Source organism: Ovis aries, chromosome 16 (assembly GCF_016772045.2).
Source record: "Ovis aries strain OAR_USU_Benz2616 breed Rambouillet chromosome 16, ARS-UI_Ramb_v3.0, whole genome shotgun sequence".
Lineage (NCBI taxonomy): Eukaryota > Metazoa > Chordata > Mammalia > Artiodactyla > Bovidae > Ovis > Ovis aries.
The window spans coordinates 41411308-41426970 of record NC_056069.1 but is presented as its reverse complement, the minus strand read 5'-3'; the positions used below and the strand labels follow the sequence as shown (position 1 = coordinate 41426970).

General features: G+C 34.4%; 1 protein-coding gene across 3 annotated transcripts in view; it reads right to left on the bottom strand.

The window, feature by feature from the left end:
• ZFR (zinc finger RNA binding protein) overlaps positions 1 to 15663 on the bottom strand; it is an 84172-nt gene that overhangs the window by 14465 nt on the left and 54044 nt on the right. For 2 of the 3 annotated variants that reach the window (XM_027980136.2, XM_027980137.2), the window contains 6 exons: positions 15024 to 15186; positions 13731 to 13936; positions 12890 to 13040; positions 10448 to 10589; positions 5812 to 5909; positions 4855 to 4950 (listed from right to left, as the gene is read on the bottom strand). In XM_027980136.2, the coding sequence (XP_027835937.1) occupies positions 4855 to 4950; positions 5812 to 5909; positions 10448 to 10589; positions 12890 to 13040; positions 13731 to 13936; positions 15024 to 15186 (856 nt within the window). Of the gene's footprint in view, positions 1 to 4854; positions 4951 to 5811; positions 5910 to 10447; positions 10590 to 12889; positions 13041 to 13730; positions 13937 to 15023; positions 15187 to 15663 lie in introns of those variants that run through there. The other variant, XM_027980138.2, reaches the window with a different exon arrangement.

Below are 15663 nucleotides of genomic sequence, written 5' to 3'. Positions count from 1 at the left end.
ACAGAGGAGGCTGGTGGGCTATAGTCCATTGGGTTGCAAAAAGTCAGACATGACTTAGCAACTAAACAGCAACAGAATATATTTACTGGATTATATGCTAGATGGGGAAACAGTGGAAACAGTGTCAGACTTTATTTTTGGGGGCTCCAAAATCACTGCAGATGGTGACTGCAGCCATGGAATTAAAAGATGCTTACTTCTTGGAAGAAAAGCTATGACCAACCTAGAGAGCATACTCAAAAGCAGAGACATTACTTTGCCAACAAAGGTCCATCTAGTCAAGGCTATGGTTTTTCCAGTGGTCATGTACGGATGTGAGAGACTGTGAAGAAGGCTGAGTGCCGAATTGATGCTTTTGAGCTGTGGTGCTGGAGAAGACTCTTGAGAGTCCCTTGGACTGTAAGGAGATCCAACCAGTCCATTTTAAAGGAGATCATCCCTGGGTGTTCTTTGGAAGGAATGATGCTAAAGCTGAACTCCAGTACTTTGGCCACTTCATGCAAAGAGTTGACTCATTGGAAAAGACCCTGATGCTGGGAGGGATTGGGGGCAGGAGGAGAAGGGGACGACAGAGGATGAGATGGCTGGATGGCATCAGTGACTCGACGGACCTGAGTCTGAGTGAACTCCGGGAGATGGTGATGGACAGGGAGGCCTGGCGTGCTGAAAGAGTCGGACACGACTGAGTGACTGAACTGAACTGATGCTAGAAAAATGGAAGTTATTTACAAAAGAAAGAGCAACTCTTCTTCAGTCATGTAGCATTAAAAAACTGCCTCAAAATTACTCTTGGCTTAAAGACAACACTGAAATCAATTTCAAACTGCAGAGAATATAAAGAGAAAATATTACATATATAGCCAAAACCTACGTTCAGCCTTAAATAACACCTTTAAAATTTATCTATATAATTAAAGAATGAGTAAATTAAACAAGTATCCAACTCAAGAAGTTTGGGGAAAAAAAAAAAAGAAATTAAACCCAAGGAAAATAGAAAATTAGAGATGAAATTAGAAATTAATGAATTATGGGGGGGTGGACAGGAGGGAGGTCCAAGCGGGAAACTATGCATGTATTCATATAGTTGATTTACTTCATTGTACAGGAGGAACTTATACAACATTATAAAGCAATTATATTCCAATTATAAAAAGAAATTAATGGATTACTAAGAAGGAAAATAGCATATCTGGCAGCTAAATCCAAGGAGCTGGCTCTCTGAGGCGAGAGGGAAAAAAAAAGGCAAAATGGATAAATTACTGCCTAAGTTGACTCACTGGAAAAGACCCTGATGCTGGGAGGGATTAGGGGCAGGAGGAGAAGGGGACGACAGAGGATGAGATAGCTGGATGGCATCACCTACTCGATGGACCTGAGTTTGAGTGAACTCCGGGAGTTGGTGATGAACAGGGAGGCGCGGTGTGCTGCCAATTCATGGGGTCGCAAAGAATCGGACACAACTGAGCGAGTGAACTAAAAGGATATAATGTTGAGAGCTATTTAAATGTCAAAATACTGACATTCTGGTGTGCTTTAAACTACCAAAATACTGGTATTTTATGTTATATGTACATGATTCCAAAGACTGGCCAGCAGCTTTCTCTGCCCTCCCTGATTTGTCCATCATTACTGTGCCAAGGCCCATGTTCCCCCAGTTCCTTTGACCTGTGCATCCTCTCTTTCCACTCAGTTCTTACAGCTCTGCACCCTCAAAGCAGAGAGGGTCCCTTGAAGTTTATGGCTCTTTCTGAGAAAGAGAAAAAGCAAGGTGTAGGGTAAAGGCCCATCTGCAGTGAGACTTGCAGACTTCAAGAATAGCTGAGGAGTGCCTGAGAGTCCAGTCTCAAAAGTACTGAAGCTTAGACATACTACAACAGAAAAAGTCTCAAGGACACCTGGGTTGTACGGACTGAAGCTGAAAGAAGCAGGAAGTAAAATGATAATGTAGAATGCTTCTACTTTTATATATTAAAAAAAGTTTAAGTTATATAATGCACATACATTTTTATATTAAAAATCTATCAATAATTCAATGAATTTTCATCACAAGTAAATACTGAAACACCTATTGGTTATTTTGTTCCAATACTGCACCTGCTATTACTGACTAATCAATCAGAGAATTGAAACAATAAAGATGCTATAATAGGCATTTTTAAAACTTTAAGAGCACAGAACTCTATTATATAAAAATTTGAGTATCTGGTTGAATGGGTCAATTTTTCTAGGAAAAGTTGCCAAAATTAACCCCAGGAGAAGGAAAAATTAACAAAACAGTTACTCACAATAAAAGAAATCAAGAAAGCCGCTACCCTCTTTATAAGGGCCTGGGAACTGATAGTGTCAAATGAATTTTACAAATGATCAAAAAACAGTATTTTTGATGATCCTAAAAACTGTTTCAGAGTTCAGAGAAAGAACAAAAGTTCTAAATTAATTTTTATAGAATTAGTCCAAATCTAACAAAGAAGACAAAAATAAAACAAAAAACTTCATCAAACTGAACAAAATGGCAGTCAAGTTCTTTTGGAAAAAGAACACGAGAAAAACAAAATACACTTAAAACAAAAACAGAAACAAAACCCTGAAACAGTGCAAGATGCTGTTTATAATGAGCAGCAGAGAACGCAGAGGGGGAAACTGATGAAAAGGACATCAGAAGTTTAAAACACACTATGAAGTTTTAAAAATTAAAAGAAATTAAGGACTTCTTTGGTGGTCTAGAGGTTAAGAATCCACTTTGCAATGCAGGGGACATTGGTCCAATTTCTGGTTGGGGAACTAAGATGCCACATGCCACAGGAGAACTAAGCCCATGAACTCCAACTGTAGAAGCTCAAGCACTCTAGAGCCTGTGCTTGGACTAGGATCCATGTACTGTGAGGAAAAATCCCACAGGACACAATGCAGATTCCGTGTGCCATAACTAGACTCGATGCAGCCAGTTAAAGAAATACGTAAAAAATCAATAGAAAAAAGCGTTTAACAGAGAAGACTGAGGAATGAAAGACTATTGTAGAAACAGGCCTGCAACAAAAGAACTTTGGTTTAAGAAAGGGTTCCTCTTCCTCAGTGCCATTGATAACGAGTATCGACAACCAAAAATATCTCCAAACATTACCAAATGTCCCCTGGGGGCAAAACTGAAATGCGGCTGAGAACCACTGGTTTATGATAATGGTGATATTTCAAAATGGAGGTTGGGAGAACGAACATCACTACTAAATAAAATGCTAAATGGTATTGGAATAACTGACGATTGGTCTGGAAAGACATATTGCTGGATCTACCTCTAGTCCATTTATGATTTTCAAATTAATTTATAATTATACAAGTAATGTCTGTATATTTTATCCTAGTAAAATCCAAACATTATAGATCTCTAACCTAAGCCCACTTCTCACTACTGAGAGACAACTCCTGTTGTAATACAGAATATATCCTTCCAGGAGTAAATAAGCAAACATCTATAATAAACATAACTTGATTGGGGGAAAAAAGCTCTAGAAGAAAGCATGTGAATAATCTATAACCTAAAACATATGAGAGAGTATTTTGTAGACAGAATACAAAGTTGTTAAGTCATAAAACACTAATGGATTAGAATTTGTGAAAATTTTAAACCTTTTATAAAACAGCAAAAATTATTAAGTTGAAAAGCAAATGAAAACTAGAAAAATTATTTTAATATAGATAAGTGCTAATTTCTTACAGAAATTATAAATTATGAGAAATATGAATAATAGGAATTGGCAGTTAAGAGAAAAATACTTATAAATGCCAATAATTATGAAATTAAAGTAAAAAATGAGACTCCATTTTTTACCTAACGTGTTAAGAAGTGTGATCTTATCCCAAAGTTAGTGAGGATGTGAAGAAAATGCTAAGTTCAACAATTTTTGGTAGTTTTAAATGATCCACCTTTCCCAGTTACAATCAAAACATGTTCTTTGACCTTGGAATTCTATAGCAATTGACCCTAGCCATCACATGTATATAATACTCATAAAAGCATAACCACAATACAATGAAAATTTAATAGCAAAAGACTGCAAACAATGCAACTGTCCATCAGACAGATACCAGTTAAATAAAATATGGCATGTCCATACACAGGAAACACCAAGTAGTCAATATAGCTCTCAAAGAGCTCCCAGAATTAAGATAACCCTGGCTAGTCAACTCTCCCTAACCCAACTCTAGAATCTGTAGGTTCAGTTATACTTTTGAATGATCCTTCTATATCTGAATTTTTGCTATTTAGAAACTCAAATATTTGAACATCAGAGATATTTGCACATAAATAAAAAAATAGGAATATACACGATGTGCATATAAGCATTTCTCCTTCTTGGAAAAAAAATCACAACAAATTGTGCCATGATAACTTGCCTTTAAATGATGAGAAGGCTTTCACTTCTTATTTTGTGCCTTTCTGCATTATTTGAATTTCCTAATTTTATGCATTTTTTTGGATAATGCTTATTTTTAAATGTTAAAAATTCCTTATACATTATTAAAATATCAACAAAATCCTGCATAGGGAGATTAATAGCTCACTTAAAATTTTCTTTGTATCTTTATATATGTACAACTAATAATTGCATCTATAAAAGTAATAAACACTGTGTCAAGAGTAAAAAAAAAAAGAGGAAAATACAAAAAGAAAATCAAGTATAATTCTTAGCAAGTTAAACAGTCTGATAAGACCCTAGGATTTCTCATGAGAAAAAGAAAAAACTCCATTTAGGAAATGGAAATAAAGCTGATAATTAGATGTAAGATAAGGCTATAAAAAACTGCAGAAATATTTCTGAGATGTTTATTTTTCACATACAGTTACATATTACTTACCCAGCTTGGAAAATCAGACCAAGTTGGAACTCGCTGACAGAGGTCCCGGAGAATACGTATGATAATCACACAGGACTGTAGACCATTAGCTCTAGCCTTGAGAGCAACACAAAAATCAACTGAATTAATCTTAGAAATATTAAAAATATCCCTTGATGAAAAAAAAGTTAAAATACCACTGTTCAATGGAAGCTCAGATAAAAATAAAACAAAAATAACCACACTTAAAATTGGATTCTATGAGCTGCCATTTACAGCAATATTTTATGCCAGGGTTAGTATTTAAAAGCTGATATTTTAGGTCAAAGTAAACAGATTATACAAGAATAATTGTTCTTGATCCCCTGTGAACCTTGACCTGTGTTCATTTAAATCAGTAAACTTAAAAAAAAAGTCTGCCTACGTTAGAAATAAAAGAAAAAGTAAAGAGCTAAAAAGTTTGTCTAGGGACTGAAAGATTAAGGAAATCTGTTTGGTTTCCTTTCTGTGCCTTTGCATAACTGCAAAGTCACTAAACCAAACAGCTGCTTCCTCACCTTTCATTCCCTACACTTATTAACTTAAGAGAAAGAGGGGAAAAAATCTTAAAACTATACACAAAGCTTTAAACACATATTCCATTATTTAAAGCAAAGTTAATCTGCAGCCTTATGGAATATAATATATATACACAAACATGTGATGTTCCTGAACAAGTCAGCTTCAAATATAGCCACTAAAAATAAAAATAAAAAAACCCAAACTACAAAACACCCCCAAAATCCTAGTTTATTGTCAAATTAATAGTACCTGCAATATGCAGATCTTCACACCCAGCTTTCTATGTTAACATATTTTCTGATATTTAAAGTAGTATTGCTTGGGCAATCTTTTGAAATGTTTAAACACAGTTAAACATGTTGTACTGAACTACTCTCTCATAAGGCTACAAGAAAAAAGTAAAATGATGTTCCGAACCTGGAACCACTTAGCGTGGCGTAGAGCAGCCAGAGCGTCAAGGCATTTTTGCCTGTCCAAGACGTCCGGTGGGTCTTTCACCATACCCGAGGTTACATCTAAAATGGATTGAATTGGCAAAATGCAGTGAGGAATGGGTGTTTGACCAGGTGAGCAAGACACTTCCTTAAAGTAGCATCAGTGTCACACGAGCCATTTGAGGGTTTTGTCAGCACTTTAAAGTAACCCAGGAAGTTATTTAACAAATTTACATAAATCTAATATGAAGATCAAGAATTGAACTCTTTTAGAAATATAATAAGTAATTTCTACAAATATAAACCCTACCCCACCAAAAGAAAATCAAAAGGAAGGATTACTGGATACAGTGCACCAGCACAAAGACAACAAGAGGGAACACAAAAATCCACCTTAATAAATGAGAATGTACAGTAAACTATCCTGTTTGTTCAGTATTTTAAATGGTCACAGGTTATTTTGGGACTAAAATGTCAAAGAACTAATGATAAATATGGGATGATCAATGTAGTAACAATCACAGAAAAAATAAGGAGCCAAAAACAGGCATTTCTAGGAGTTCAATGATTTCTCTTCCACAAGAGCACTTTAGCTGTAAAGGAATATGAAATGCCCTTTAAAATTCAAAGTTCCCATAAAGTATTCCAAAGAAAGAATAATTGGAGAGAAACAATGAGTAAAGTAGAAAAGGGCAACAGGAACTAGCCTGTTTAAACAGATTAAGTATAGAAATAGAACAGATACAGTAAGCAGAATGGTTTGATGATAAATATGCACAATCTTTTACATTACAGAGTTTATAATAACTGATTTTAATCAGTTATTATATAAAATATAAATGAGTTATATAAAACTTGAGAAGAAAATCTGAACCTAAATCAGGGCAAAAACTTTATATTAATAAAACTAGTTGGAGGGCCAGCTTACATTAATCTAAACATATAGATAAAATGTATATAAAAGTTGCTAATCAAACTATTCATAACTAAATCTAATTCACAATTCTTGGTGATATTTAAACATTTTCTAAATATAGGAAAATAACATGCCAGGCAAGTAATTTATTGAATTTAGCAGTCTTCTCGATAGAAAGCACCCAAATTAAAGCACATTTAGTATATGATTTAATAAATCATTGAGGGTACCAAATGAATATGAGACAAACAATGAAATATATGATAAAAGAACACATGAAGGATAATTTTAAGAGTACCACTGCAACTCTGGGCAAGTTATTTGATGGTATATTTTTCTATGAACATTCAGAAATCTTAAAAGATACTTGTCCTTATTTGAGTAGAAGATATATTAAAAAGCATATTTTAAAAGTGATAAAAAATTGTATCCCTTGTCTGGGCTTTCTTAGTTCTTACTCCTTAAACAATCAGATGGCATGGATTTTCAGAGAACATATTAGAAGGGAGATTTACAGACACTCAAAAAACACTGTGTGGCATTCTGAAAATGAACACTGAAAGAGGAACTTGGGCACTAAAAAGAGAGTAGCAAGTCAGAAATACTAGTAATTTTAAAAAACCAATAAATAACCTCAAAATCTGCAAGATCAACTACTGAATCCAAAACTATAGTGAACATAATTAAGAAAAGGGCTATTCTGAAAGAAGGAAAAAGGACACCGGAAAGCACAGCTAATTGAGGAACTAAAAAAAAGAAACAACAACAAAAACCACTCCCCAAAGCAAGGTTATAGAACAAGCTGAAGAACCCTTTCCATGTCTCTTATTTATGTTATTTGCTAAAGCTAAAATGCAAATAGGTGATTTTTTAATCTCTAAAGTTTCTGAATTTTAATGTTACTTCATGTTTTAATTTCCTCCAGTGTAAGAAAAGTTTTCTTTTTGCACACAAACATTTATAACTTCGGAAATTTAAATTAATGATACAATTTCAAAGATGCCAAGACACCTATTGCAATTTAAAAACAAATTAAGAGCTATAAGTAGGAAACTTCTGTCAAATTTAGAGTGTGGATTTTTGCACCCATTCTATATTTCAAGTGGATTAACCCCTTAGATATATTGTACTAAAATCATACTTGCTTCCTAATAACCCAGTTAACAAAACAAAAATTAATTTATTAAAAAAAAGCAAATTCTTACCCTACAAGAGGTATTTTATGAATTTTAAGGGGTTAATCACCAGTTAGAAGACACGCTGTGTCCACACTATTTTATGATTAAAAGTTAATGGGAATATATTAATTTAAATTAACATGGTTATGTAAAATATATAATCCGCCCAACAATTTAAAAACTAGTGTGAACACTGCTCAATTCTAGAAGAGACAAAGACAAAACAAACAGAACAGCCACACAAAGGACAATAAATGCCAGACTCTGCATCCAATATCCCTCTTTAAATCAAATGGCAGGTGTGACACTGAGCTTTTGAAAACCTTGGTCAAAAATCCTTCCGATGTCTTGGCAGCAACCCCTGACAGGAATCAATTCCCTCTGCTAGAAGGCTTTGGACCGGGCCTGATAAGCTAAAGGTGGAAAAAAACACACACAATACTTGACTTGCTACAGAAGAGATGCTGTAGCAAGGGTTAGAACATTTGAACATTTTAAGCTTCACGTCAATTAAAGGTTTACTTAATGTTTAACTGTCAAACACAGTACTGTAAAATAGATCTGTCATGTGTTTAACAGTTATTTGGGAAATTTAATCATATCCTTTAAATAATTTTTGGTATTAAACAGGACCATTACGCATTTAAGAGCCTACAACAACTATGTGCAAGTCACCAGTCTCACGGTTTACAAGTATTCTTCCGGCAAAGCCTTCCTTACCCTTGGACTAACTCCCCAAAGCAAGCTAGAGGCTTTAAATGATTTTAAGACACAGAGCATTCAGAGCTGCAGTGAGGGAGAATACATACCGTTATTCTGCAGCAATCTTCATAATGAGGCTAAAGACATGGTTTACTGCAGTTATCTGCAGCAAGGAACACTATCAGTGTTTCTACACTTTTTGCACATCCAACTTTTCAGCTCAGTGTCTTGAAGAAAATCTTTCAATTTTGGACTGATCATTTCTTTTACCGTAATACTTATGAGATTCAGAACAATAATTCTAACTCAAGTCTGGGTCAGACAAAAGTATAATTTTGTTTCCTTTAGAAGGGATAGGTTATTAAAGATGACTACAAATATGATAATTATTAATACTGCACAAATTTAAGTAAACCTAAATATAACTGGACAAAATGTGCTCTGAAATAAAGTTAAGTGGTTATGAGTATAATTTCATACTAAATACAGTAACTTTTATCTATAACATAATCAAAGATTTCTTTTTCAAATCCTAAGAGTCATATGCTGCATCCGAATTGATCAGATTGACTCAGAAACTGTTTTTCCAGCAATATCCACAGCCAGACCTTGAGTGGAAATTCATGCTCATATAAAAGAACCTTCACACAAAACCCACTTATTTTTAAGATAAAAGCTTATACAACGTACAAGTCCTGATATGTGGTATATCTATATTATGTATGCAAAGTTAGGCAAGTCTCTTAATGATCGCATTTTTAGTAAAAATGTTGTTTTCCTGGGTTGTGTAAAGCCCAGTGCCTTAAAAAAAAAAAAAAAATCTGCTTTGCTGTAAGAAAACAAATTTAAAGGGATAGTAATTGAGAGCCTACTCATGCTATTTTAGACAAATTAATTTTAAGTATTCGTTTCTCCTCTATCTGTATCACAAAGAAATATTAGTGTAGACCATATAACTCCATATTCAACCAATTAAGATGTACAAAAACAACATGAAAGGAAACAAAGTAAATTTTATCTGACCCATAAAACAACAGAACCAACATACCGCAGACACTGACCATGCTTTTTGGCTTAAAAGCTTTTGAAGCTTTGAAAATGTTATAGGACAGTCCCTAAAGCAACATTGCTGGCACCAGCAGGATTTCACAGTCTACAATTGTAAAGTAAGTTAAAAACCCCTAATTGTGCTATAACTCATTAACTACGCCTACCATCATTTATTTTTCAAATCTCTGGTAGAAAAGCGGGGTCAGATGCCCAAATCTAAGTGCATTAGGATGCTCTGCATTTATGAAAGCGCTCCAAACCAAAGAGCAACCTCAGAGAACCAGAAATATTTACCTCAGGACAAGCCAAATCCATGATTACATATATAACAATGTCTCTTAAACTGTTATGAGTATTCAACCAATTTTACTTATGAAACTCCCTTGTCTTTTTTAAAGACAAGAACAATGACTTAAGAGAAGTTAAATTTGTGGCCCTTTACTAGCAATAGTTAATTTTTCATAAGTCAACTATGCTTATGACTAAGAATAATTTAAACTTTTTCCAGAAATCTGAGGTTAGCAAGAAAAGAAAAAAAAAATCAAGAAAATGAATACTATGAGTGTTTTATATAAAAGTACATTACTAAAAACACACTAATAAAAGATCTGGGAAATAATCTTAAGCAAAACTAGTTGCTATGTAAGTCAAATCTATCAGATTCATATGTAATGCCAGCATGTTGCCTTCTAGGGCTTAATGCCATCTTAAAGAATAGGTAAATGGAAAAAAAAGAAGTTAATAAAAAGTAGAATGTTTAATGGCTTTCCAACCTCCTTCCCTCATGTTCTCTTCTCGAATAATTGGAGATGTCAGGGTGATAGTGACTTGCATTTTGGGTTCCACACATGAGTTCAAAATTATTGCCGCTTCAGAAACAGCACATTTTATGTCATACTTCTCAGGACTTATAACCTATATAATGAAGAGTACAAGAAATTAGCTGGCCCTCTTACATTATCAAACAAAGCAGTTTCATTATGGCTCTTTCACTTTCTCACACTACTTTAACCATTTTGTAAGGACTAGATCATATACTATTTCCCTCCAAGCCTTGCAAAACAAGCAAATTATAATCTCTTGCTCCTTTTTCCTTTTAGAATTCTTTGTTGAACTAATATTTACCATTATTTGTATCATATGAGTTATCTACATGTGTGTATGCACCTTTTAGATGATGAATTTTTGGATAAAAGAAACACTGCTATAGTTATTACCATACCTTCCTAAAATAGCATCCAGGTAGCTAGTATTTGAGACTAAAATAGATACCTGAAACTAACAGGAGCCATAATTCAACCATACCCAGTGCACCTTGTCTGTGAAATCAACAGATCTACATTTTAAATCAGGGAGCAGAAACTTTTGCGCAACAGAAAAAAAACCACCAACAACAGGATTCACTGCAATTTAGTATACATGTAATAAGCTTCAGTACAGTATACATGAACAAAGGAAGACTCTAGAAATTACATGGAGTGTTCCCAGTATAGTATCTAAGTTCACTGGAAGGACTGATGCTGAAGCTTCGATAGTTTGGCCACTTGATGTGAAGATCCAACTCATTGGAAAAGACCTTGATGCTGGGAAAGACTAAGGGGAGGAGAAGGGGCAACAGAGGATGGGATGGTTGGATGGCATCGTATTCAATGGATATCAGTTGGAGCAAACTTCAGGAGACAGTGACAGACAGGGAAGCGTGGTGTGCTGTAGTCCATGGGGTTGCAGAGTCGGACATGACTTAGTGACTGAACAGCAATAACAATCTAGGTTCAAATCCTAGCTCTGCTACTTTACTAATGATGTGAAGTTGGGCAAATATTTAACTCCCCTATACCCATTTTTATAAAATGGGAACAGTACAATTTATCTAACCTGTAAGACTGTAGGAAGAATGAATGAATGAACTACACAAAGAACTGAAAACAGTGCCTGGCACACAGTATCATGTAGACGTTAACTACGATAGTGATGATGATAATTCTATCTCTTCTGCTTATCCACTGTACAAGTACAGATTGATCTGGAAACTGTATTTTGTTTTGGGGCTTCCCTGATGGCTCAGATGGTAAAGAATGTGCTGTAAAGAATTAGCTTAACTACTGATTATTCAGTTAGAATATAACATTTTCTCCTTTGTAGTTTTACTAAACACAACAATTTAAGATTTTTCTTTGTAAACTACATACTTTTTCTAAGTCCTCAAGCTTCTTTTCCTCCCTTTCACTGCCCTAGCAGCCTCAAGGAAGTATAACAAGTAGACACACAATGACAATTCTCCTGGCACCTATGCTTAAAAAGACTCATCCACAATTTAAAAAAAATCTCACATCTGGAACAATGGTAATAGACAGCAAACAACAATAAGTGCCAGAGTCATCAGAGCTCAAGTTTAATGGTATGCTTCACTATCCATTTTGGTATCAGCTGGTTTGCTGTGGTCAGGTACTATTTATCCTAACATTACTGTACAACACATACTACCAATGAAATGCCAATTCTTGAATTTCAAATACCTAAATAAGTTTTATACATTAAATTATTCAAGGAACCTTTGTTTTAAATTCTAGTCTGTGATTCTGACAAAATACTATAATAAAATTTTTTTTAATTCAAACTTAAAAACTTTTGTTTTTGTAGGACCAAAAAGGGATATTCTATTAATTGAATTTGCCACAACTTCCTGGATGGAGACAGCAACAAGTCATTGTTACCATTATAACATGTACAAAATGGAAAGTAATCATAATAAAGCTGGGAAAATTCAAATCAGAAAGTCTCTATTTTAGTTACTATACTTTATTAAAAACATGTATTCAACTAAATAGGCAAGAAGTTCATGAATTCTAAAACTTTAAGCTTACTATACATACATGGGCTTTGTTTAAAAAATAAAAATAAAAAAATGAAAATTTTCCCTGCACAACTGTCTTCTCTTATGATTCAAACCTTGGAAAAAGAATAGGAAGAGGACATGTGCTGTAGCTTTACATTTTAAAATAAATTAGCAAGATGGCTTCATGTTGAAGCGAAGCACCATAAAACCTAAAAAAACAAAGTAGAAAACTGTGCTACCAATTTGTACAATCAAGCAATTTGGAAAGTCAAGCCAAAACTTTAAAGGCTGGCTTAGGTTTAAGCTGAAGCACAGTCAGTCCTGCCAAAAACTTTTGAACTAGACAAGGAGTAAAAATGAACATTTCCATAATACTTACAGCAAGCTGCTTGGGTAGGTTTTCTGCAATACGGCTTAATAATGTCTTTGAAGGTTTCTCTGAGCACAGCAAAACAAGGTTGACATTTCTATCTCCTCGGAGAAGTAATCCTTTCGCCAATACTCCCACTCGCAAAACTCCTTTTAAAGCTCTGTGGTGAAATCAAGTTATATTATGACATTTCCCTTCTTAACCACAACCATGATAATCTCTCAACACACAGTAGTAAATGAAATAATTTTTACATCATTAAAATTTGCATCAACTATAGTATAAGAACATTTAATATTTTTGGAAATACCCTTTATTTAGATAAGAAATATGAAAAAATTAATAAATCAAGAGCTAAGTTCTCAGGAACAACTGAAAAGCAAAGGACATTAATGCTTTTCTGTCTCATAAATTAGAATAACAAAAGTCATGTTTAGTATACACAGATATAAAGATGTTGCTAAAGTTTGAGCTTATTCATGCTTATGGGTAAATGTGTTAAAGATAAAGTAAGCTGTTAAAAGAACGAACGAACATGAACAGATGCAACAAATGAATAAACACTGAATAGCTGAATGCAACTGGAAAACTACAACAGCTGCTTTGAAAACAGATTTGAAATAGTTTTATATAAGTTTAAATACAGTGAGTAAATTACAAGGTTGGAGATTGTATGAAATTATTTCTCATTTCAGCAGAAAGCTGAATACATTTAAAATCTAACACAAGCATAACACATGTAGACTACCAGAGAATTTTTAGTCTTCGTTAACTTTTATTTCAAGTATAAGGTAAGTCTACAGAAGGAAAATCGAAACTATACAAAAGTAAAAAAACTCGGCAAACACACCTGTCTTTACCTCCCTCTTTCTTATCATCTCCCTCTTTGCTCTTGCTCTTCTCGTGTTCAGACAAGCTGTCTGAAACAAGTTTTAAAGCACGTTCAGTGATAGAAACAATCTTCTGAACTGCCTGTAATTCCTCTTCAGTTGGATAAATGGTAGCATGCTTTGTCATTACGTAACGGTCATCAGATGAGTCAGGACGACGTAAGGGCTGGAGATTGGGAAAAAAAGAGGAAACTCCATTAAAACAATGTTTCCCAAGCAAAAGTAAACTACTATTTTTCAACTACACATACGCTTGTTGCATTTTTCAGTAAGAAAGCCAGTTATACAGAATGTCCATTTAAAGCTATCTTCTCCTTTTTTTCCCATTTTGGTAAAAACAAAAATGTAAACTGTACAAAGGTACAGTACTGAAAGTGAGTATGTAAGTATGTATGTTATGCACTCAAAACAAGTTATAATACATACCATCTTAAAGTTATGAAAATACATTTTATACAACTTTAAAACCAGTTCTCAAACGTTTTGCTTTTAACAAAACAGATTTTACAAATGCTTATTCTATGGAAAGACAAATGAGAAAGAATAGGTTAAAGAGCAGGAATTTAGACTGTTTTCTTCTAAGTGCTCTCTGGAAAACCAGTACAAAGGAAAAAAAAATCTTGTTTTCTATAGTCTGAACTTATATGAAATGCTCCTCATAAGCCAGGTATCTTTTATCCAGCTTCTACAGAACGCTGACTCTCAAGATGCACCTCTTTCCTACAGTTCTAATACATCCACCGTGTGTTATCTCCAACCATTTACCTACCCCTTATGTGTTAGTTGCTCAGTTGTGTCCAATTCTGTGACTCCATGGACTCTATCTACCTACCCCTTATCATGCACTTAAATTTAGAAGTAGTGGTAGGTTTTGAATGCTAAACATTTGAAAAAAGGACTCTAAACCATACATAATGGGAAGACAGAAATAATCCTGAAGCCAAAGCAACAGCCTTCAAAATTAGTTGTTCTTGACAATCTAAAGAACAAAGGTAAAAAAAAAAACCTCTTAAGATCTGCTCCCTTAGTTTATACTGAAAAAAGAAAGATTCATGGAAATTCTACAAAGTCCTTATACATAAGTACACGAGTTGAGAAAGTATAATAAAAGGAGAGAAAATTCTAAATCAGATGAAAAACATACTGAGATTTGGATATTATTAAGCCTAAAAATTAGCTCTTCAAACTGTTATTTTCTAATGCTGAACCAGTCTTACACTTTCACTATCTATGTAAACAGAGTGGACACTCACTGCAGGCCCCTGTGGCTGAGGAGGCATGCCTGGTCGGACTCCCAGAAGGCCTAGTGGGCCCGGGGGACCATGAGGATAGCCTCCATCAGGCATTCGGCGGCGATCATCCCAATGATGCTGTTCTTCCTCCATTCTTCTCCAGTACATGTCCTCTTCGTAACGTCTGAAACATAAAGAATGATACTGTAAGCCACTTCGAAAAATACATCCCCAGAATTTACATCAGTAATAATATAGAAAGCAATAAAAAAACCCGATCAGTCTAGCTAACACCTTTCTTTCCCCCTCTATCAGATTACATTTGCTTTCATTAATTAGTGAATGAAAGTGAATCCCAGTGAACAGAAGAGAAAACAAAGATAAAAGCAAAAACAAAATTTCACAGTCTGAAGACAGAGTTGAAAAAACAAGCACCAGAAACCTCACAGTTCATTCCAACCTCTTCCTCGTAACAGTAGACATTGTAAACTTAAACGCCTACCTCATGTGGCCAGACTAATAAAGTGTGTGAGTGAAAGACCCAAAGCATACATTCAGGTATTTTCCTCATGTCTTCAAAGAAATGTGCTCTCTATTTTTTTTTGTAAGAGAGAACCTCTTAAGACAACCTTTAATTTCCTCATCTGATACAGAGAGAGAC